Source organism: Lissotriton vulgaris, chromosome 10 (assembly GCF_964263255.1).
Source record: "Lissotriton vulgaris chromosome 10, aLisVul1.2, whole genome shotgun sequence".
Classification (NCBI taxonomy): Eukaryota; Metazoa; Chordata; class Amphibia; order Caudata; family Salamandridae; genus Lissotriton; species Lissotriton vulgaris.
Genome location: NC_141698.1, coordinates 224,423,510 through 224,449,107, shown reverse-complemented (window position 1 = coordinate 224,449,107; position 25,598 = coordinate 224,423,510). Strand labels below are relative to the sequence as shown.

General features: G+C 45.2%; 1 protein-coding gene across 3 annotated transcripts in view; it reads right to left on the bottom strand.

The window, feature by feature from the left end:
- The window catches only part of GTF3C1 (general transcription factor IIIC subunit 1), a 2,762,707-nt gene that overhangs the window by 2,648,358 nt on the left and 88,751 nt on the right, over positions 1 to 25,598 (bottom strand). For all 3 annotated transcript variants that reach the window (XM_086940909.1, XM_086940911.1, XM_086940910.1), the window contains exon 3: positions 18,057 to 18,233. In XM_086940909.1, coding sequence (XP_086797035.1) covers positions 18,057 to 18,233 — 177 coding nt within the window. The remainder of the gene's footprint in view (positions 1 to 18,056; positions 18,234 to 25,598) is intronic.

The window sequence follows — 25,598 nt, the reverse complement described above, 5'->3', positions numbered from 1 at the left end:
CTTGCGGAGACTTATTGTCGCAGCCGCAAGCTGGCAACACTTGACCTCTATGGGCTCCACTTGGTACAGCTAAAAGCAGATGATAGAGGTCAAATCGGAATCTGCTCAGCAGGAAGCGTTCATATCTGGATATATTCCACGACAAATAAGGTTCAGAGAACACACAGGTCTTTGTTAGTGCATGGCTCCTTACACTGGACTTTTTGAACTCAGTTTCTTCCCTATAAAGTTGTCGTTTCAGATAAAAAGTATTTTTTACAAAGTTGACATCCTGCTTGGTGATATTCTGGGGTGTTAAGTACAGGTCTAATCTGCCCAGATCTTTACAGCAATTACGGATGTATTTCATCCAGGGTAACTTGAGTTGTCCTTCCCAGGTAAGGGCTTCAGCCAAGATGTTATGGGTCAGTGGAATCTCTGTATTGCGCCAACAACTTAACCAGCAAAGCAAAGGATTTGCAGCAATTTTGTCAGCTAGATAAGGGGTGCCCAGTTCCTCATGTATAGAGAAATTAGCGGTACTCTTTGGTAAGCTCATAACCTGTTTCAGAAAATTGTTTTCGAGAGCTACTAGGGTATCTACTGGTAGGAACCCCCACAGTTCACTTCCATAACATGCCACCGCGACAGATTTTGCCTGATACAGCTTCAGTACAGCGGACACTGGTGTGTTACCCAATTTGCGAGCGAAGTCCATTATACCAGAATTGGGCCTCAGTATTTCTCCTTTCTTTTTAGTTATGGCAGGGCCCCAATTGAGTTTATGGTCGAAAAGTACACCCAAATACGAGAATGTTTTTGTTAGTGGTATGTATTCTCCATTAACTGAGAAGGGGTATTGTTTTTTGGGAGTTAAACCAACCGTCATGACAAAAGACTTGGAGTTGTTAATATTTAGGCCACGTGAGGACATGAATTGAAAAAAAGAATTCAGTAATTTTTGGAGTCCGAGTGCGGTTCTGGATAAAAGAACAGCGTCGTCCGCATACAACAGGACCGGTACGCCTGTTTTACCAATTCGGGGGTAATCCGTGTCTGTTTTTACCAGGTGATCTTCAAGTCCGTTAATATACAAGTTAAAAAGAAAAGGTGCTAATATACAGCCCTGCCTGACTCCTCGGTTAATCTTAAAATCTCTCGTTACTTTCATGTCTCTTGTAAAACGCACATTTGCTCGGGTGTCGCTGTGTAAGTCAGCCAGAAAATTGATCAAATTATTTTCTACGCCCATTTTTTGCAGGACTTCCCAAAGTTTGCTCCTATCGACACAGTCAAAAGCAGAGGAAAGGTCCATAAAGGCCATATACAAAGTTCCCTCTCTTGCTTGGGTGTATTTACCACTAATTAAATACAGATTCAGACACTGTGTGGTTGTTGCATGTCCTGGTCTGAATCCATATTGTGCTGGGGTCATTATGTTGTGTTGTTTGGCCCATGCGTTCAGCCTCTTTAGTAGAATCCCACCCACTACCTTCGCAACAGAGTTTATCAGGGAGATTGGTCTATAACAGGCCGCTTTTGTTCTGTCCCCCTTTTTGTAAACAGGGACGATAGTAGATGCTCCCCAAGATTTAGGAGCACCCACTTCGACCCCGGCGTTGATGACAGAAGTAAGAATGGGAGCCCATAAGGTGATGTTAGACTTGAATAGGTCAGGTGGAAGACCATCAGGGCCCGGGGCTTTGTTACTGGAGAGACCAAGTATCCCTAATTCAATTTCTTTAGTCGAAAATTGTAGCGGGTTACTTTCAGGAAGGTGAAATCGTTCTGTAGACTGTGGGGCGTCGCTCTTAAAGATAGCTCCAAAGTGGGTGATCCAGTCATCCTCCGGTATAACTGTACCGAGACTCTCATCATTTGGATTGCCAAAAAGTGGTTTATTTATTATGCTCCAGAATTTTGAACTATTGCCCAAAGTAGAGGGGTCGAGCAAAGATTCCCAAGTTTTGGTTTTAATTGACTTTTTGCGTAAAGCAAGGGCCTTTTTGTAGTCCGTCCGAAGGGCCTTAATACGTGCAGAGTCTCTCGGTTTATTTTTAAGAGCAGCTTTTAGTTTGCGGTTTGCAGAGGAACATGCATGATCGAACCAGCGGGGGTGTTGAGCAATAGATCCTTTGGTTGTTACCGTCAGTAGTTGCTCTATTCTTTTAGACACAACCGCAAAGGCGACTAAAATAGATTCTGGGGGAGCGGAATTTGTGGCACAGAGCTTGAGTTCATGTTCACAGTGTAAAGCGACATCCTCATACAATTTGTCACTGTTTACCAGGTTCCATTTTAGGCGGCGATTATTGTTGACTAACTTAAGCGTCCCAGGGTCCTTAATGTTTTTATGGAGCACTTTCGGGCCGCATTGCAGTTCCAGGTGCAAAGGATTGTGATCGCTGTGAATGCTCTCCAGAATGTCAAAATTTAAAACCTGTTGGGCAACTCCAGCTGAAAGGAGAATATGATCTATAAAAGACCCTGACTCTGATCCTTTGTATGTTGGAACTTTGAAGGTGAAGGAGTCGTCTTTCATAGATAGCGCCATAGTCAAATTCAAGGTGTCCGTTAGAGTGTTTAATTTGGTTCCCCGCTGGCAGTGTGTAAAATGGGGACCTGTTCTAAGACCACAGCCCAGAGACCCCAAGGTGGTTGAGAGTGGATTACCACAGATGTGTGTATTAAAGTCACCAAGAAAAATTTTATCCTGTGGTAGTTTTGAGCCAGATTCATTTAGGTAATTTTCAAGACTAACAAGATTACAATCGTTCGGATTTGCGACGGAATTGTAAAAATTAATTAGGGTTATGGCTTTCTTACCCCTTCTAAGAGTCAGTACCTGCATATTCCTGTTATCCAGCTGCACTTGGTTGATCTGCATTTTAAGGGACAGGCTAACGAATATTGCCAGTCCCCCCTTTGCTCTGCCGCTGAGGGAGGGAGATGCGGGAACAAAAAAGCTTTGATATCCCTCAATACAGATATTGTTATCTATTAGCCATGTTTCTTGGAAGCACAAGATGGTGTAATTTTTGACAAAGGCTTCCCACGACGGGTCAGTAATTTTTGAGGCCAATCCTGCGAGATTCCAGGATAGTATCTTGAGTGTATTAGGAGCATAGTGAGCTAAGTTTGAAGTGGGTGTTATAACCGATGGAGAGTACAGATTTTGAATGTCCCTTATAACAGGGTTTGTCCTTAGAATTTCAGGTGATACATGTGGTTTACAGGCTGTTGGTAAGGATGAGATACCTGCCTCAACTTCTGAGAGGGACAGAACGTGGTTTACTTTAGGGCTGACTAAGTGTTTTAAATTCGTCGTGCAGATGGTATTAGAAGAAATGACCACTGGGGGATTAGATGTTTTAGGTATAGTCTTCATATTTCCTACCAGGCAGTTTATTTTTTCAGAAAGTGAGATAGGAAACAGGTCAGATGGCAGTCAGTCTACCTCCTCCAGTGGGTCGTGGCTGAGGAAAACGTCATAACGATTGGCTATAGGGAACCCATAATCATTATATTGTGAGGTGGTGTGATTAAAGGCCCGGTGGTAACCATGCCCATAGCGTTCAGCTGTTTCTATTGGTTGGTAGTTGTGGGCTTTGTTTCCCCATAAGTGAGAGTAAGGATGTTGATCTAGGGCCATTGGCGTATCTAGGCAGGGTGGGACAGAGGTCAGCCAGGGTTGATTGTTCTGCTGTGTCCTGTAAGATCCTTCTTGGGTATGGTTGTAATTTATTTTATTCCTGTAGGGATCTGAACGGACTGGATAGAAGTAGCTAAGACCCATGGTTCGAATCAGGCTTTTTGTCCCGGTGCTTCTCCATCCTGCGATGAATTTCGCCGGTCCTAGACATTTGAAGGTGACCACAATACAGTCACCCTCTGTAGATTTAAAGCGAGTACCCACCCACTCTACTCTTTTGACATGATGGATGGTACCTATTATATTTGAGGGGAGAGGCCTATGTATGGAAAGCCATTGCATTGCTTTGTTCCTCAGTTCCTCCCGTGTTTCTTCCCTGTTAGCAGCAACTTTTGGCACCCCAATCATGACTATTGTATAAGGGTTGGCCTGTGGTGGCAGGTTAATATGTGTTAACGGACGTGTTGTGATAGGTCTGGGGGGCTGTATTCCTGTGTCTTTAAGTTGAGTGTTTCCTTTGGGAGGGGCCATACGACTTTTATCCTCGCATATACCTCCGTTGGTACTAGGTTGGTGGCCCTCTGCAGCCCACTCGCTATCATCCTCATCTGTTTGGGCGTTAGGTGTGTTAAGCATAGGTGTATTTGGGATCACAGTGGGGGTAGGAGCTAATTGAGAATTTGGTGTTTGGACAGTGATGGGTAGACACTGAGGTTGTGGATGGTTTGGCTTTCCTGTATTCTTTAACGTGTTATCTACTTTTTTCACTGTTTTTGGGTTTTTTACAGTTAGGTTTGATGAAGATGGAACAAAGGTTGAGGGCGTGTTCGCTGTTTTAAGCAATCTGAGGATACTAGAGGATATATCATTTTGTGCTCTCTCAAATTTACTCAGCGCCCTCTCTATATTGTCGATCTGATGGCGAAAGGGTTGTAGAATTGTTTTAAGTAGGGCTTCGATCTCTCTCATTGTTGGCAAGATTACACTGCTCCGCTTCTCAATGTGTCCTGTTTCCTCATTAACTAGAGAGATACCAGTTTTGGAATTGGTATTCCCACTTGCATCATAGACCAGTGGGGAAGTTGGTAGGGGCCCGCCCCGCTTTGAGACAGGGAGTTTCTCTTGACTATTCTTCTGCCACATGTCTTTGAGCGATCGCTTGGGTTTGCCTGGTATGTGGTAGATTTTCTTTTTAGGAAATATGACTCTGGGCTTTTTTCTCTTGGATTTTGGAGTGTTGCATTGTTTAGGTGGTTGGGTTTCAGTTATAGCAATGGCTAATGGGGCAATCTCCACGGTGTGAACTTTCAGTGCGGAAGCAGGATCTTTTTCTTGTTGAATGTTATTTGCACTACTAGTTAGAATCATAAGGCTATTATCCAAGGTATTCGCTAATAGGTCCGTGGAAGAGGAATTAGAGGGTTTTTCTTTGATATGCGATCTTGGTAGTTCTGAAAATGATTGCATAAGAAGGGACTCCTGTGTTGAAGTTGAGTCCTCCATATTTGGGTCTTCTACACTAGTATGTGAGGACAAATCTGGGAAACATAGATTAGGAGTCAGAGAGAGCCTCCTCTCGGTATCTTGAATGGCATCCGCCACTACATTGATAGTTTTTTGGAGCATTTTATCTATGGCGGTTATAGTGGGCAAAGGTGTACTCACTGTTTTTGCTCTGCTGGTTGATCGAGTGGCCATCGGGGTTTTGCAGGTTTTTGTCATCTTTGTCTTGTGTAAACTACCACTTTCCTCTGGATGTGGCCTAGGTTTGACTTGTGACTTCCGAGGGGCGAGCTAAGGGGGGTGGCCCGACCCGGCCACTTCAGGCCCCTGAGGGCCACAGAGGGCCCGCCCTTTGCCCGGGCTTCGCCCGCGCGCGTCCCGCGATGCGCGTGCTAGGCCCTGTTTAAGTAAGTGAGGTGTGGGGAAGGGGCGAGGCACTGGGAGGGGGCGCGGCTCACGCGGGAAGAGGGAACAGCTGATGTTACTGACGCTGTCCCTCGCAGTCCCCGGGCCGCGCCTCTCACCTCCGCTGCGGCCTCGCTTCTCCACACGCAGGGTCTCCTGGCTGATTTATCGCAGGTAGGCTGCTCCTGCAGCAACAAGGATTAAGGCTCTGTGGAATTGGCAAACGGACCAAACTTCTCTGGCGAGCGGCACCCGCGGAGCGGGGGCCGCGAGAGGTTTTAAACTCCTTGCAGGGGGCGGGGCACTGGGAGGGGGCGCGGCTCACGCGGGAAGAGGGAACAGCTGATGTTACTGACGCTGTCCCTCGCAGTCCCCGGGCCGCGCCTCTCACCTCCGCTGCGGCCTCGCTTCTCCACACGCAGGGTCTCCTGGCTGATTTATCGCAGGTAGGCTGCTCCTGCAGCAACAAGGATTAAGGCTCTGTGGAATTGGCAAACGGACCAAACTTCTCTGGCGAGCGGCACCCGCGGAGCGGGGGCCGCGAGAGGTTTTAAACTCCTTGCAGGGGGCGGGGCACTGGGAGGGGGCGCGGCTCACGCGGGAAGAGGGAACAGCTGATGTTACTGACGCTGTCCCTCGCAGTCCCCGGGCCGCGCCTCTCACCTCCGCTGCGGCCTCGCTTCTCCACACGCAGGGTCTCCTGGCTGATTTATCGCAGGTAGGCTGCTCCTGCAGCAACAAGGATTAAGGCTCTGTGGAATTGGCAAACGGACCAAACTTCTCTGGCGAGCGGCACCCGCGGAGCGGGGGCCACGAGAGGTTTTAAACTCCTTGCAGGGGGCGGGGCACTGGGAGGGGGCGCGGCTCACGCGGGAAGAGGGAACAGCTGATGTTACTGACGCTGTCCCTCGCAGTCCCCGGGCCGCGCCTCTCACCTCCACTGCGGCCTCGCTTCTCCACACGCAGGGTCTCCTGGCTGATTTATCGCAGGTAGGCTGCTCCTGCAGCAACAAGGATTAAGGCTCTGTGGAATTGGCAAACGGACCAAACTTCTCTGGCGAGCGGCACCCCACCGTTGCACTATTTGTGTTAAGGAAACATGAATGTAACATCCATAAACAATTTGCTGGATTTCCCAGTATTTTTAAAGATTGAGTTTCTTTTTTACCTGCGCACCTATGATACAAAATCATTTTTTTTTTATTAGCAACACAATTACCAAAAGTATACAAAAATGAGTCCAATTAAAAGAAATAATCAAGACGTCTACAAGGTTAACGTTAGGTTGGCATTAGATCATTTGACAAATTTCTTGTTAGATCCAAACAAAATACATACATGTATCTTGACACATAAAACAGAAAACAATAGTGATCTAGATTAAACATGATTTTTTAAACTAAAATATGAGAGAACTCCAGATTTTATTGAATTTAGCTAGAGATTTGGTACCCCCTAGCCAGCGCTAATTCCATACTATGAATTTCATTAAGGAGAGACCACCATTCCATTATATGTGGGGGTTTAGGGGAGATCCAAGCGCGAGCAATTATAAGTTTAGCACAAGTTACCATAATAGTAAATAAGGATTTGTGTTGGATATTCCTACCATTAGTGTGTAACATAACTAACGCAGAATCTAAGGGGGGTATATTCCCTAATTTCAGTGTTATTATAGTCTGAAAAGATGTCCAAAATTCTGAAAGTTTAGGGCAGGTGTAAAATATGTGCACCAAATCTGCTGCAACCAACGCACATTTGGGGCACTTAGTTCGTTCACTATATATGCTATTCGAGGCCCATTTGGTTATTCTTTCTGGGGTATGGTAAAGCATACAGGTTATTTTAAATTGTAGCAATCTTAAACTTGACGATGAGACCAAATTATTAATATTACGTAGAGATGAACTTATTACAGCCGGAGTAATATTGGTCCCCAACATCCTGCTCCACTTATCTGATATTATATTGCAGTCTATGTTTCTATAAGTGTTGAGAGATTTATAACAACCACTAATTAATGATTTAGTTTCCTGTGAATAGAAATTATCCCATATGCTTGAATCAGAAATATTCTTTAGTTTCATTTTTCGAGAAAAAAAGTCGAATAGCTGCAGGTACTTGAACTTCGTAGAGTCAGGGATATTATATAGTATTTTAAGTGTTTCAAAACTTAGGAGCCCTTGTGCTCCGTACAGATCCCCTAGCTTTTTTATTCCATGTGTTCCCCATATGTTAGTTAATCCATCGTTGAATATTCCTGGTAAGCCGGGGTTTCCCCACAAAATCAAATTAGGATGGAAAAAATTCACGTTACAGAAGGCCTGGATATTACGCCAAATTTTAACTAGATCCCTCGCTATCTTAAAACGAACTCTTTTGTAATAGTTGGGGTCATTAATTCTCCATAAGAACATTTTTGCATCTAGATCAAACATAAATGTAAGGAAATAAGGTTGCTTTTCTGTACCTTCAGAGTTAATTAAGTATCGTAAGCGTCCAACGAATGCTGCCCAGAAGTACAACTTAAAGTCCGGGAAGTTCAACCCTCCCATATCGATAGCGCTTTTTAATAGTGTCATCGATCTGCGGGCTTTGCGATATCCCCAAATGAAACTACTGAATACCCCGTCTAATTTTTTTAAAAAAGGAATTGCATAATGCCAAGGGAATAGATCGAAAAAAGTACAGAAATTTAGGTAAAATTACCATACGAATCAAGTTGATTCTGCCAATGATATTTAAAGAAAGTGTATGCCATTTTTTTAGCAAAATTATAGTATTTTTACCTAGGTCATCGTAATTTAGTTTAATTAAATCCTTAATATTTGCAGATAGTTTAACCCCTAAGTAAGTAGCTGCCGAACACAGTCCAATAGTTAGTCCTTCTGGTTTGTAATTAGCAATTATTTGGGTTTTGTTTAGATTTAATTTATAGCCAGAGACGTCCCCAAATCTATTGGCTATGATACAAAATCATGCATTTTTTTCTAGCTAGATAGTGTGACATTGATATACCATGCAATAAATATATTTGACAAAGCTTCTTTATAGAACAGTATACTAGACAGACCAATACAAAACATTTTTATAATAAAGTGGACAGAGAAGGCGCTATTTATCTAGCTAAACTGAACAATTTGTATCTTAGAAACTTGAGCTTACACCAGACCCGGACGTCCCCCATGCTATGGTCCTAGATAACCCAATTTACTTCACAGTGCTTTATTTCCCTGGATTGTCATACCTAAAAACACCCTTTAGAAACATAGCTAAGGATGACCGCTACAAAACCTCATATGTACGTGGTTTAAGGGACTCTTCTAATGAGACTTCACACATGTAAACAGTGTTGGCTATATGAGCAGTGATTTTGACAACCTGAATCTCTCCTGGTTTATCCAATGCAACAATGTCAGGGCAGGATTCATGAATATTTTGAAGTATATTTTCAGACACTGCTTCAGCGATGTAATCTAATTTACTGAAGTGAAATACAGTTGTCTAAGACATTAACGTCTTTGAATCTTTCAAATATTTTTACAAAATATTTGTGGCTTGGTTTGTAAACAAAAACCTTTGATTACTCAGCTCATTCTTTGGCACTGTGTGGGAAATTCGTTAATTTGCTGGCTTTCTTGTCCCCAGCATGGAACATGTGTGTTACTGAATGCTGTTTTCAGAAGCCTATCAGATAAATCACCTGAAGAAAATGGGAGGGAAAAGTAGATGAGGTGAACGCCATTGGGTGGGGATTCAGTACCACAGGCACTATAGGTATTTGCAAGAATGCATTTTGCAAGCACCGAGGTGGGAATTTAGGGAGATCCAAATGTAAAGGGGTTCTGGAATCCAGACTGGAAGATATTAGCTATTATATTCTGAAAGATTTTTGGGAGGCATGGTATGGCTTTCAATTTGGACCAACAGACAAATCAGCAAGTCTGGCAGTAATGCTAACTTAAGGAGTCAAGCGTGAAACCTGGACTTATCCTAAAACCCATATTGCAAATAATAGTAAAGAGTTGGAAGGCAGGAAAAAGAGGATGGCCAGAACAGCAGACAACAAAGTCATTGTGTCCGCCCACCCACTACCATATCATAACCTCTGTTTTATCAGTGTTATGTTGTGAGGAGTTTACAGCTATCGAGGGTACTATGCATATCAAATTAACTAATTGTATCATACCCACCTATGTTGGGGACTATAAAACTTTATAAATAAAACGCTGTGCCCAAACTATGCATAGAAAAGGGAAGACAGATATGCATTTGGTGTGGGACCGGTGTGGCAGTTATGCACGACCACATTAATCGATTATCAACTGGGAATATTATTCCAACAGGTGTATGTCGAAATATAGACTAAGAAAGCACTAAGTTATGAAAACATGGCGAAAATATAGAGGACTAAAATATCGCTAAGTTAGGTGCTTTTTTTTAAAGTATGGGTTTACTTCAACTCCACATATATGTACCTTCATAATATACCTACCTCCACAGTATTTATTAGTGCTCAATATTTTGTCTACGATATTCTGGTATCACAATCTTCTGAAGTTTATAGTAAGGTGGAATATTGTTACAAGCATGTACCTTGTTGTCCACCAAATAATTTAACAAAAAGGCCAAAAATTAGGCCGCTCTCATAGTGAAGGTTGCTCAATGACGGGGCCTTTTTATTAGCGGTGACAACATATGGGGTGAATTCTGAAAATCACATTTGCTATCTCCAGTAGCAGGGACCAGATAAAACCTGCCTTAGGAGAAGTACAATATTTAATTTGTTGGAAAAGCACAGGAATCATTAAGATCATAAAATACCAATTCACATTATAAAACACATATGACAAAACAATTACATAGGAAAAGCAGACAACATTTTAAGAAGCATGCACTATCTGCTATGCCTGTTGCAGTTTCAAAAGTCCCTTGCAGATTAGCTTGCACATATCACCCATTCTAAAAGGTCACGAGACAGGCACTACATTTCATTTGCTAAAAGTACCTACCCGGACCAAAGCAGCATATAAAGAGCCAAGGCAACCACTACTTTACCTCTCACAGCACAGAGGTTGCTCTATCTTCTGGAGATAATGGGGCTTACCTCTAGGCAAGACTGTGTGCCGTGTGATCTGTCATCAGAGAAATAGGTGCAATTCACAGCATAGTGCATTGTATTGTAATTCCATTTATATAGCGCTTACTACCCCTGACAAGGCATGCATCAAAGTGCTTTTCTAGGCAGTAGCAAGCTACTCCGGAACCCCTGAAGGATTAGTGGTGAATTAGTATAGTGTAAATATGAAAGTAATTTGAGCGGTCATTATGTTAGTCAGTCATTTGGATTGAGAAGGATAGTGGAGGGATAGAAGAGGGAAAAAGGTTTGCATTTATAGAGCGCCTGCCGCCCCCAACAGGATGCCGAATTGCCTCATCGGCGAGCAGCACACCACCTCGGAACCCACAGTATAGTGAAACTACGAAAGCAATCTGAGCTCTGGACATGCCAGCCGTCCCCTGGATCAAGAAGGACAGTGGAAGGACAGAGAATGGAAAAATGCACACGCCTACACAGAGCCCGCCACCCCCAATGGGGTGCCAAAGCAACACTCATGCAAGCAGCATGCTACTCCGGAACCCACAAAGGACCAGTGGTGAACCAGCACAGTGAAAGACCAAATCAATTTGAGTGGTGGACATGCCAGTCCTCCACCCGGATTGAAAAGGACAGTGGAGAGATAGAAGGGAAGGATCTAGAATTTTCACTCTGTTTTGGAGACCAAAGCAGCAGGAGGAGGCCCGGTATGAGCAAAAGGGAGGTGGAGGGGGATGAGCAAAAGGGAGGTGGAGGGGGATGAGCAAAAGGGAGGCGGACGGAGATGAGCAAAATGGTGGCAGAGGGGGAAGAGCCAGAGGAAGGGCCCAGAAAGGCCTTCTCTGGGGGATCGGAACAGCAAAAAGAGGCACAAGATGATGGAAGGAGGGGCGGAGAAGTGAAAAGTCCCGAAAGGGCTCCCCTAGGGACCATAGCAGCAGCACAGGGCTCGGGATGAACGAGAGCGTGGAGGCAATGGACACATTGACAAAGACAGAGGGCAAGTAATAGGGTAGTGCACCAGATAGAGCAGCAGAAAGAGGCCAGAGACGAGTCAGAGTTGAATCAGAGGACACATTAAGAGCAGCACAGTGTGAAAAACAGGGAAGTGCACTGGAAATGCCGAACCAGAATAAAAGTAACAAATAAGTAAAAGTAATAAACATATAGATCCAAAAGTAAGAAAGATACAGATCCATAAGTACATGGAAGGTACAAAGATGCATAAAGGAAGGCAGCATACGCTGACCAAAGATGCACGGTCACAGCTATACACTACGAGATATGGGACTATCATGAATGCGACTAGGGGGGCAAAAGTCTCTGGTAACAGGGTCAAGCAGATTGTGGCTTAAGGCTGCCCTGTGACCACTCAGACATGAACAGAAGACTCGGTTAGGCTATTCACCAGTGGTACCACTGCCTAGCAGAATACTGCTTTTGACAAAATCAAAGAATACAAAAAAAAAAAAAGGATTGAATGGAATGCTTGAATCAATCTCATTTAAACAAGTAGTAAGAGACAGGAGTTCTAATTAGATCACAGAAAATCCAAAATACCTTAAAGAAGCAAAGCTAGTACACAGCTATATTGACAGGATATTTCAGATAGAAAAGAGTGCTGGTACTTTTTACTGCAGATCATGCAAGATTATAAACCATTAACACCCAGACCAATCAGAAGATAAATAGCTGCTTAAGTGTCAAACCCTGTTCAGGCCAGCAGCTACTGAGCCACAGTGGTCGTGGTTGAGGTAGTTTGTAGTTCGTGTCCTGTGGTCAGTCCTTCTAATGCTCTAAAAAGTGGGCCAAGTGCGACCTTTGCTACACTTGAATCTCAGTGTAGCAAGGACGAGCAATAACGGGCTTCTCAGGTGGCAGTTGGGGACGGGGAGGCTCGTTGAGCAAGAAGCTGAGAACTCAACACACTAACAGATCAGGTCTGCTCAGTGCTCATTATTACTTAAAAATAAAGTTCTTTAATCATGCCCCAAAATTTCCCGATTAAGAATAGAGACAGCTTTCAGCCACAATGTCGCCAAATGGAGCACCAATCTCTTAAATCAGAGGCAAACTGTCAGGTAATACAAGATACTTTATCTGGTACAGTTGTTTGCATCCCACACTAACACTGTGCAGAGCAACTGGAGTTACCCCACCATGACACAGGTGACTCCTGCCTTTGCTTTATGGGCAAATCAGCTTTCTCTGGATGCTCTTCATGCTGGGGCACTGGACGTCTCCTAGACAGACTTTCAACCTGCAGCCCCATTTCTTCTCTCAAAATATTTGAGCTCTTCAGGCAGACTAGCAACTCCTTCAGCAAAAAGTGTAGACTTCAGGTAGGTTCCCTTACCCCTGGGAGACTGGCTGTCAGGCAGACACCAGCCCTGACTGCACAGTCGCTCTTCAAGTACTCTGTGGAAAACGGATTTAGACTGGGCTTGTTTGTTCCCACATATATGAGAGAGAAAGAGAAAGAGAGAAAAAGAGAGAGAAAAAGAGAGAGAAAGAGAGAGAGAAAGAGAGAGAGAAAGAGAGAGAGAGAGAGAGGGAAAGAGAGAGAGAGAAAGAGAAAGAGAGAAAGAGAAAGAGAGAGTAAGAGAGAGTAAGAGAGAGTAAGAGAAAGAGAGAGAAAGAGAGAAAGAGAGAAAGAAAGAGAGAAAGAAAGAAAGAGAGAGAGTGTGTGCGTGTGCGCGAGCTTGTGCGCGTGTGCGTGTGATCCGCTGTCTCAGTTCTCACAACCTGTTTAAGCAGATTCATTTTCAAAGGTCATTCTGTGTCTGACCAGCATCTGTGCAAATGGATGGCTCTCTCAGTAGGTAACAATGAGGCTAGCTCCAAGCAAGAGCAGCCGCATGATGGGCATAATTGTGAGATCTCTGCACCTGGTAACCATCAGACTTCCTGAAGCAGTAATAGGGGATGGACAAAATAGCAGGCCCTTTCTATAATCTTCCTCACTATTAATAAAAACTGAAGTCCCAACCTCCTACCATCTACTAAATGATAGTGCTCAAGAAAAACGAATTAGCAACTCCTTGCTAACAAGGCTCATGGAATGGTTAAAAGTAGTGGGCTACATCCTCCAGCTTCAATGTCTCGCTCGTCCATTGACAACTACAGAACTGCAAGCAATACACTTCCACTCTGGGCAAAGCGGTCCCCATCCTCTATGTTGTGCCAGGTTAAAACTTGGGGCATCAAATTGGATCCCACTGGTCCCAGTGTTCAGACTCCTAGAACACACAGACTCCTACAACATGTGGTGTAACTTAACATAGAAACAGGATGTCTGCACAAGGTTCTGAGCATCACAAAACACCATAATTCTACATAAGAGCCGCTTGTTGGGTGACCTCTCCTTGAGATAGAAAAAGGCCGGGTCACAGAAATGCAATAATAATAATAATAATAATAATAAACCACAATGTGTTGCCACTATCACTATGTGATACATTGAGGATATGGACAGTAATCAAATATCCGCTATGAAGACACGCTTGGTGCTCCCTTCATGAAAACAATAAGTTCTGGACTTGGCATTACCACGGACAGCCCTAGGCTTAGTCTATGTTAGAGTCACAGCAGTGCAAACATACAAGTAAAGATACTAGTTTTGCACGCCCAAACATGGAACATTCTAGTCTCAATAAAAAGTATTTTTTTAGGGCTCGCCTGTTTCCTATTCCGCAGGAATAGGAAAAGAGCCCTAATGCAGCTAAACCAAACTTCAGGCCCCAGAGGATTTTAGACAGTTCATGTGAATCACAATCACATGACCTGCTCTCATGCACGAGCCTTCCCCCTGGCAGCAGCATTTCTCCTTTCACGGCCGCCAGGCCACTTCAAAGGGTTCCGCTGCCCCGCCCCCTGCTTCACGGCCATCTGTTCCCCAGCACCTCCCCTCTCTCTCCCCTAATTATTCACTGCATGGCCGGCCGATCGAAGGCTGCTGCTCCCCATGCGTCTCGTTTATTTTTTGTCCCCTCTTGGAACAGACCTCGCTAGACCCCCTCCCTGTTCTCACAGTGCCCGCATCCCTGCCCCCCAACCCAAAATACCTCATGATCCCTTTTTGCCGCATTTTACATATTTGTAGTCATGTGCTCTTGTCAGCCTTTTCCTTTAGACACAGGGCGGATTTTGAAAAAAATAATCCAGTCCCGATGGCCTTTTTTTCGTACAGGTGGCAGAATACATGCTACTTGGAATGTGGGAGTTTTCCGGTAGTTAATGAAAGTTAGAGTAGTGGAAACATTATCAGTTCTGCGGCTGATGCTCGCTACTGATAAGAAGTCATTTTCTGCCAAAATAATTTCATTGTCAGGATTATTTCTATGAAACTATAAGTAGTTCCTCATAATTGTATTCTGCAATCAAGTGTCATTTGAAAGAATAAACAAGCCCTGTCGGTAAAGCAGGGCTTTGCATACAGTGACAGCATTATGAATGCATGAATGAAGGATGGATTAATGAGAGGGTTTGTGGAATGTAGCACAGCGCGCTATACCGCTTCTGCATTTTTACACAATACTTTTTTATAATTCGATTTCCTTAATGTAACATTTAATGCTAGAAAATAAACGGAGCTCTTTTGGCCATTGTAAATAGCCTGAACAGGCAATATCCGAATGATACATTCTGATTGGTTCTCGGCTGGTTAGTATCTACCAGGGAGTTGGGCAGGTTGTGTAGCCTGCCCCTTAAGTCCTTTGCCGATGGATGAAGGGCCTTATTACACATAGCGCCCATCTGTGCATGAGGGTGTGCAATTGTTTATTTTTAAGTCTTCTTTATTGAATGTTTCGAGTCATCAATCCCGTACGCCCGACCCTCATCCTAATGTTGAAATAACCCCTGCCCTCCTGCTGTTGTGACACTGATCACAGAGCACTGGGCTGCATTCCCCCATGTCTGCCCTGTACCATTATTAGCCCCCCTGCGTCTCATGAATGTACAGAACCCTGCCAAGGAGTGAATGTGCGTGTGGTGTTTACTGCTTTGAGAGCTACTCATATCAATGTCAACGCTGGCGCCGCGGGTTATTCTGCTAAACAGGCAGCCATTTAGCCCTTAACGTTGGCGTTAGGGCTACATTATTATTCTTCCATTAATCCAGAGGACAGACGATCATAATCAATTGAATTCCGATGAACTTAACGTGGCTGCTTATTCCGTGCCTCAAACTCAGAATAGCCAGAATGTTATAAGTGTGAGGTTTGTCATTCCCACTCTTCAGCTACAAGTATTGAGATTCTATCCACCTACTCATGCTAGACTGTCAATAATATAAATGTGTCTTTTGAGACTTCGCACTTCTGTAAAACCGGCCCTCTTCTACCGCTCGGAATTGGTCATTTTGGATGACCATTACACTTAGCATAAAGCCGCCAACCTTGCCCTCACTCTATCCATCGCCCTCACTATCTATGGCCCTCACTATCTATCTATCTATCTATCACCCATCTATCACCCATCTATCACCCATCTATCACCCATCTATCACCCATCTATCACCCATCTATCACCCATCTATCACCCATCTATCACCCATCTATCACCCATCTATCACCCATCTATCACCCATCTATCACCCATCTATCACCCATCTATCACCCATCTATCACCCATCTATCACCCATCTATCACCCATCTATCACCCATCTATCACCCATCTATCACCCATCTATCGCCCTCGCTCCATCTATCTATCGCCCTCGCTCCATCTATCTATCGCCCTCGCTCCATCTATCTATCGCCCTCGCTCCATCTATCTATCGCCCTCGCTCCATCTATCTATCGCCCTCGCTCCATCTATCTATCGCCCTCGCTCCATCTATCTATCGGCCTCGCTCCATCTATCTATCGGCCTCGCTCCATCTATCGGCCTCACTCCATCTATCGGCCTCACTCCATCTATCGGCCTCACTCCATCTATCGGCCTCACTCCATCTATCGGCCTCACTCCATCTATCGGCCTCACTCCATCTATCGGCCTCACTCCATCTATCGGCCTCACTCTATCTATCGGCCTCACTCTATCTATCGGCCTCACTCTATCTATCGGCCTCACTCTATCTATCGGCCTCACTCTATCTATCGGCCTCACTCTATCTATCGGCCTCACTCTATCTATCGGCCTCACTCTATCTATCGGCCTCACTCTATCTATCGGCCTCACTCTATCTATCGGCCTCACTCTATCTATCGGCCTCACTCTATCTATCGGCCTCACTCTATCTATCGGCCTCACTCTATCTATCGGCCTCACTCTATCTATCGGCCTCACTCTATCTATCGGCCTCACTCTATCTATCGGCCTCACTCTATCTATCGGCCTCACTCTATCTATCGGCCTCACTCTATCTATCGGCCTCACTCTATCTATCGGCCTCACTCTATCTATCGGCCTCACTCTATCTATCGGCCTCACTCTATCTATCGGCCTCACTCTATCTATCGGCCTCACTATCTATCTATCTATCGGCCTCACTATCTATCTATCTATCGGCCTCACTATCTATCTATCGGCCTCACTCAATCTATCTATCTATCGGCCTCACTCAATCTATCTATCTATCGGCCTCACTCAATTATCTATCGGCCTCACTCAATCTATCTATCTATCGGCCTCACTCAATCTATCTATCTATCGGCCTCACTCAATCTATCTATCTATCGGCCTCACTCAATCTATCTATCGGCCTCCCTCTATCTATCGCCCTCCCTCTATCTATCTATCGCATCACCACAGCATCACTCAGCACCACCACAGCATCACTCAGGGGCACCACAACCTCACTATGCGCTACCACAGCATCACTCGTCGCCACCACAACATCACTCAGCGCCACCACAACATCAATCTGTGCAACCATTCAACAACAACTGGTTCAAATATATTCTCTCAATGTTTCAAGCTTTATTACAAATGTCACAAAAAGATGTTAATATTTCACTTCTGTTCTTGGATTTTTGTCACCGTAAAATACACTGAACATAATCTTCACAAAAGTTATTTACAAAAGTTTAAGCTATTGCCATAAATTACAATAACTTATTTAAGTATCAATTATTAAAAAAATTAAAAGCCATTGTTATTTGTAATATCAATACATCTAAGTCACGTAAATACAACACATTGTATTATAAATGCTATAGATGTCACATTTGCAAAAGTTAAAAACTATTGGCATTGTAAATGACAAAGCTATTAATTTCGCTATTTTCAAAACCAACACAAATAAAAAATGTGTCTTTTACAAGACCAATAGCTCAAACTTTCCTAATGCAAGACCTATTGCATTGCAAATGCTTGTTTAAATCAATGGTCCTTACAAAAAAAAGTTAGGAAAGCTTACATTTATCTGATTTCTTTTACTTATATACAGAGCAAAATAAAAATACATAACTTACTTAAAGGCTCCACAATGCAGATCTCTTTGCAGTTCACCCTGCCATCGTGCTCTGCCCAAGCGCTCAAGGATGCAATAAGAATAATCTGGCAGATTTATTTCAGGATCACCTTCCCAACCAATCAAAGCCCTAGTGCGCAAGTTCTGAGATGCGACGATTACCAGGGATTCTCCCCACCTGCAGGAAAATACAGCATTTAAATAAAACTAAGAAATGTAATAATCAGTCTTACATTTTCATTGTCAATTAGTGAAATACTGATTGGGCTACTAACACGGCTCTGAAGCAGCTTTGATCACATAACAAATTTTTGCCTAATGCGAAAGTGGACAGACAAATGTGCATATAGTGTTTTAAGAGTCTTGTTTCACACCACCTTAAGCATAACCAATACCATCGGTGGCTGCCTCGGAACAGGGATGGTGGGGGTAAAATGGATTTTAAAAGAAACCCCAAAAAATTTACTTACAGTTTCCTTCGCCGCCACAAGTCTCTCCTCCATCCTCTTCCTCTCGATTTGCAAGAAGCATCGGAAGCACTCAGGCTTCAGACTCTCCCATCCAATCACGACGCTGCAAGGGCAGCGTTGAGATTGGTATGAGCGTCCTATTTGGACACTCAGGCAGTGCCTGGGGAGGCTGGCATGTTCTCCACGGGGCTGTGCAATACAGCCCAATGAAGAACATGCCAAGTGCGCATGACTGTTTAGTCGGCCCAAGAGTGCCAGCCAAACCGCCATGTGCACTTAAGATTGCAAACCACTCCTCACTCTCCTTGGAGTCACAGAGTCTAGCCCCGCCCCACCTGGCTCCGAGCTCCACATAGCAAAATAAAAGGATAAGAAATGCGTTACTTACCTGTAACAGCAGTTATGCAGTATTGGTATCTTTCATAGATTCACATGCCTGAATCATTCCCCGTCGTCGGGGTGGGAGTCTCCGGTAAATAAATATGGTAATGTCACATGGACATATACTTAGTACTAGGCCAGCGGCCTCACATTAGTAGCCTATCTAGGTCCTTATGTAAAAAGGACCAAACTTAGGCCAGGAGCCAATCAGCTACTATCACCCTCCTCACCTTCCTGGAAGGAGCCCTAGTCCCTCAGATTTTCATAAGCACAGTGCTAAGTAGTACCTACTGAGAGGACAAAGGTGAGCCCTTCCAGGGTAGGCGGGTGGGTTGCATGTGAATCTATGAAAGATACCAATACTGGATAACTGCTGTTACAGGTAACGCATTTCTTATCCAGTATTATGGGTATCTTTCATAGATTCACATGCCTGAATCAGAATAGCAAGCAATAATGAGCACATTTCGCATAATACATCCCTAAAGACATAATAATCTTATCATAAGTTGTTACACAGTTTACATGATACTCACAACCTGATAAGAAATGTGCGATAAATTACCTGGAAGGTGGGATGATAGGAAGAAGGCTCACCTCTGCTGAAATAGATGACGTAGGACCGCCTGTCCCACTGCTGCATCCTTCGTAAGTTCAGAATCCAAGCAGTAGTGCTTGGTGAACGTATGAGGTGTCTTCCATGTCGCTGCCCTGCAGATGTCGACAATGGGTACCCCAGCGAAGAGCGCCATGGAGGTGGATACCGGTCTAGTGGAGTGTGCTCGAACCTTTGAAGGCAGAGGATGGCCCGCCTGTTGGTGACATTAGGCGATGGCCGCTGAAATCCATCTGGAAATGCTCTGTTTTGTCAATGCTAGGCCTTTCCTGGGCCTGCTAAATGCCACAAACAATTGGTTGGACTTCCGAAATTGTTCCGTCCTGTGTACGTAGAATTTGAGACATCGCTTGAGGTCCAATGAATGTAGAGATCTTTCAGCTGCAGATGATGGTTCCAGGAAGAAAGATCTCAGGACAATCGGTTCGTTGAGATGGAAAGAGGACGGAACCTTCGGTATAAACTTAGGGTTAGTCCGTAGAATGACCCTGTCGTTCTTGAACTGGATGAAGGGGTCTTGCACAGAAAAGGCCTGCAGTTCACTCACTCTTCTTGCTGACGTGAGCGCCAGTAATAAAGCCGTTTTCCATGACAAATATTTAAGATCTGTTCGGTGGATTGGCTCAAACAGGAGTTTCATTAGTTGAGCTAGTACCACATTTAGTTGCCATGTAGGTGGTGACGCTCGAACTGGAGGGAAAGTCCTGAATAAGCCCTTCACAAACTGCTTGACCAGTCTGTTGGTCCATAGTGAAGCTCCACACAAAGAACGTCTGAACCTGGATATGGCCGTCAGGTGGACTTTAATTGAAGCGTGTGCCAGCCCTGAATTGGCTAGGTGGAGCAAGTAGGGCAGAATTTGTGCTGGAGTAGAAGTGAACGGATGTAATTTCTGAGCTCTACACCACAAACAGAACCTTTTCCACTTAAGGGAATACGTCTTATTAGTACTTTCAGCCCGGGCCCGGGCTAAGAAGACCCTGCATTCCTGCAGAATATCTAAATCCTGGAACTCTCTGAACTCAGGAGCCAAGCCGATAATTTGAGAGATGTTGGATCCGGATGCTGGACTTGTCCCTTGTTCATTGTGAGGCGATGTGGGCATGCCCTGAATAGAATTGGAGGTTCCAGCGATAGAAGGTGTAGTTCTGTATACCAGTGCTGGCGCGGCCACGCTGGGGCTATCAGGATAATGGTACAACTCTCTGCTTTCAGTTTCCGGAGAACCCTGGGGATCAGGGGAAACGGTGGAAAAGCGTAAGCAAAGACGTTGCACCATGTCATTGAAAAGGCATTCCCTAGGGGCCTTTTCTGGGGAAGCCAGCTTGCGTAATGTTGGCATTTCACGTTCGTTTTCGTCTCAAAGAGATCCAGGTGAGGCTTGCCCCAACGGGAGAACACTGAGTCGAGCGTCTTCTGGTCGAGCTCCCACTCGTGGCAAATTGATCGCTACCTGCTTAGCGAGTCTGCCAGGGTGTTGTCTACTCCTGGGACATACTCTGCCCGCAGAGAAATGTTGTGTTTGAGCAGCCAGATCCAAATTTGCTGAGATTCGAGACAACGTCCTGGATCGAGTACCCCCCTGTTTGTTCAGGTAGTGCATTGTGGTGGTGTTGTCCGTCCTCACAAGCACTGGGGAGTTCCTGATTCGGGGTAGAAATGCTCGAAGTGCCAAGCGCACTGCTCGTAACTCTAGCAAATTGACGTGGAGTTGTTTTTCTGGCAGTGACCACTGACCGTGTACTTGCAGTTCTTGAAGGAACGCCCCCCATCCTTCCAGTGAAGCGTCTGTGGTTATCACATGAGAAGAGACTGGGAGTAGAAAAGGCAGGCCCATGTTCAAGTTGTCGCCCAGAAGCCACCATCTCAGAGCCTTCTTCATGACCTGAGTGATCTTAATCCAGTCGTCGAAGGATCCTGTACTTTGGATCCACTGATTTGTTAAAGCTTCCTGTAGAGGCCGCATGTGGAGGCGACAGTGAGGAATGAGTAAAATGTTGGAAGACAAAATTCCTAGCAACGACTTGAAGAGTCAACCCTGACTCTCTTTTTGGTCTGAATTTGGACAGCCAGGGTCTTCAGCTTGACCTGACGTTCTCTGGAAGGGAAGGCTTTCTCCTGTTGTGTATCCAACGTTGCCCCCAGGAAATTGAGACGTTGTGACGGTCGTAGAGTTGACTTTACCTGGTTGAGTGTTAGGCCTAGGTTCTCAAAGAGATGAAGGCAGGCTGTAGAGGACCTGGCTACGCCTGTTCGAGTAGGAGCTTTGACGAGCCAGTCGTCCAGGTAGGGAAAGACTTGGTGATGATGCTGGCGAAGGTATGCCGCTACTGTAGACAGACACTTTGTAAAGATGCGTGGAGCTGACTTCAGGCCGAATGGTAATACTCTGAACTGGTAGTGTCTGCCTGCTACTGCAAACCTCAGGAATTGTCGATGACTCTTGTGAATGAGGATATGAAAATAGGCATCCTGGAGGTCTAAGGATACCATATAGTCTTTGGAATTGAGTAGGTGTAATACCTCCTGGAGGGTAACCATACGGAATGACTGCTTCTTGAGGTATTTGTTTAGGTTTCTCAGATCCAGTATTGGTCTCCACTGTTTCTTCTCCTTTTTTCTGATCAGGAAGAATCGGGAATAGAATCCTCTCCCCTTCTGACCTCGAGGAACTCTTTCCACTGCTCTTTTCTGGAGCATTAGTGAGAGCTCCTGTTGAAGTAGGTTTAGATTCTTGTGCTGCATAGGACATGGTGGGTTCGGAGGAGGATGTTCCACAAACTCCAAAGTGTGTCCGAAGCGAACTAACTGCAAAACTCAACGATCTGTTGTAATTTGCTTCCAATTGTGAAGGAAGTTGGTAATTTTCCCTCCAACTACGAATTGTGGAGAAGAGGTGGAGGCCTGCTGGAGAAAGCAGTCATTGGCGTCTGTAATTGTCCTTCTTTCCTCCTTTCCCTCGAAAGGACGACTTGTTGTATGAGGATTGTCCTTGTTGTTGCCTCTGCTGATATTGAGGTTTGTACTGCTGGGAAGAGTTATAAGAGGACTTGTAACCTTGATAGTTGCCACGATTCTGTTGTCCTCTACCTCTGGATCCTCAAATGGAATTATTCTTGTATTGCAGGGTGCCTAGGGCTTTCGCCGTTTCGGTATCCTTCTTAATACCTTGCAGCATGTCATCGATATGCTCACCGAAGAGTAGCTCCCCATCAAATGGCATGTCGAGAACTTTGGCTTGCACTTCAGGCCGGAATGCGGTGGCTTTAAGCCAGCCCTGGCGCCTCAAAACTGCTGCTCCTGCCAATTGACGAAAGCCTGTGGAAGCGATATCCAAGGCCACATCGATCATCTCTGAGGCAGACCGTTCGCCCTCCAGCAAAATCTTCTTAACCTCTTCTTTCTGGTCTTCTGGGATCGCCCCTAGATATGGGGCTATATCTGCCCATATCTGTCGATTGTAGCGACCTATTAATGCCAGAGAATTTGCAGCCCTGACTGATAGGGCGGACATAGAGGAAAATCTCTTGCCAATGGCATCAAGTTTTCTTCCCTCTTTATCAGGAGGCGCTGTCATTGCCGCTGACGGGTTGCTGGACTTCCGCTGAGCGGCCTGAGATATAACTGAGATGAGAGGGACTGGATGCTATGGTTTCTACTTCAGGATCTTCTGATTCTAGAAACTGCGTTGGCAGCTGCTGTTGGACCTTGCTAGGTGAGGTCATCTCTGGTGTCACCAGACATGACGACATTTTAAAATGTGTATACGTATACTTCAATGAAGGAGAGCCCTTAGATTGTAGATCCGTTGACGCGGTGTCCGTCGACGGTGGAGCGTCTATGATTTTTGATGATTTATCAGGCATTTTCATCGTTGACTGCATAGTCGTCGTTGATGTCCTCGTCGACGGCGGCGTCGACACTGTAGTAGTCGTCGACGGTGTCTTCGTCGACGGTGGGATCTTCGTCGACGGTGGGATCTTCGTCGACGGTGGGATCTTCGTCGACGGTGGGATCTTCGTCGACGGTGGGATCTTCGTCGACGATGAACTCCTCGTCGATGCTGGAAGCTTCGCCTGAGTTTACGATGAAGCAGACGTTGACGGGAGCGTCGTCGACGGTTTTGTGACAGGAATGACAGAAGGTATTGACCTACCCATCGTCGACGATGTTGTAGCAGTCGATGCCATGGAGAAAGTAGATGCCGTGGATGTTGAAATGGAGACTGTCGACATAGTCACAGGCAGGCCAGAAGACACCATAGCGGCTTCTTGAAGTCTGTCATCTGAAGAGAAGGTTTCTGAGGCTTGACCTTAGGATGACCCTCCATGGACTTTGGCTTCTTGTGAGGAGGCGCAGCAGACTGACCTTGGGATGTCTGTCCAGGCCTTTTAGGAGAGGAGTGGAAGCTCCTGAAGGAACACTCTCTCTCACCTGAGGAGACTAGCTGCTCTTTGTCCTTCAGTCTCTGGAGCCACAGAAGCAGTCGCCCTTCCCTGTCCTTCAATGTTTTGACCGGGAGAGTGCGACAAATCTTACATTCCTTGGCAGAATGCTGAGGATAGAGGCAATACAAGCAGTCTTCATGCTTGTCCTCTATATGTAACCTCATTTTACTACAAGAGGCACATGGTCTAAAAAGCCCTTTTTTAGGAGTATTAGACATATTAAATACTAATACTCCTTTCCAATCTGAAACTTGAAGAGTCAATAGGAAAAAATCCAAAGATAAAGGAAAGAACCTGAGAAGAGCTCAGTGGAGACTCCCTTAGCACGACGTGCGGTAGAAAATCTGAGGGACTAGGGCTCCTTCCAGGAAGGTGAGGAGGGTGATAGTAGCTGATTGGCTCCTGGCCAAAGTTTGGTCCTTTTTACATAAGGACCTAGATAGGCTACTAATGTGAGGCCTCTGGCCTAGTACCAAGTATATGTCCATGTGACATTACTATATTTATTTACCGGGGACTCCCACCCAGACGACGGGGAATAATTCAGGCATGTGAATCTATGAAAGATACCCATAATACTGGATAACGTTATGTTATTATAATTTTTTCTTTTCTTTTGTGCACTGCTGAATTAGCAGTTAGGCGAAAATCCACCGCTAAGGCCACTGACGAATACCCTAGCCCATTTTGCGCATTCCTTTGGAAAATTATTGCGGTCTGCTTAGTTGTGAACCTGTGTGATCACAGGTGGTGCTCCTGCATACACCACCACAGTCAGAACATCTCGGGAGGTGGAAGGGGGGGTCGAGCACCTAGGATCCTTATCAGTATGCGCATCATACAGCCAGGAGAAATCAACTAAGGGGGAGGGAGGGGTTCAGAATACAGAATTATATCACAGACTGCAGCTCCTGTAATGTAGTCTCTTTCAACAGAAGACACTGGGCATGAAAGGATACAAATGGTTGTTTCTAGAACTAGGGAGTGGAAAACAACAGCAGTAACATTTGATATTTGCAAAGCGCACACATACCACCCCCTTAAGGGGTTCAAGGCTTTGGGGGCCGTTGGGGAGATTAAGTTAGCTATTGCCCAGAGTTACATGATGCGGAGCTGTGCTGCCACCAGTGCCAGGAATCGAAACCCTGAACCCCGTGCTCTGGAGTCAGCTGCTCTGGCCGCAGCACCATACCTCTCCCTCACACAATGAACTATGTCTTAACAGCGAGTTCTCCAAGGGTCGTGCTGCCCTGGCCGCACATCGGATAATGGCAATTTGTTTGCTTGTTCTTTATGAATGTCGTCCTCAGGGGTTTCAGTCGGAATAACTCATGGGCTGTCTTGTGATACAGGGACGTTCGTATTAAAATTAAATTTAAAGAACGTACCCTACTTCTGGTGTGTCTCTCCAATGCACGCAGCCACTGCAAGATAGGGCTCCATACATTGATACACAACAGTTTAATCAAATAACACACAGAAGATGAGGGGTATCCAACTGCCTGAGGCTCGGAACTCCACTCCACTAATGGGGGGGGGGAGGGGGGGAGTGGGGGGGGAGGGGAGGGGGGGGGGGGGCGGAAGAACCGCTCTTATGGTAGGTACATCCCAAAGTTCTGAAAAAAGGT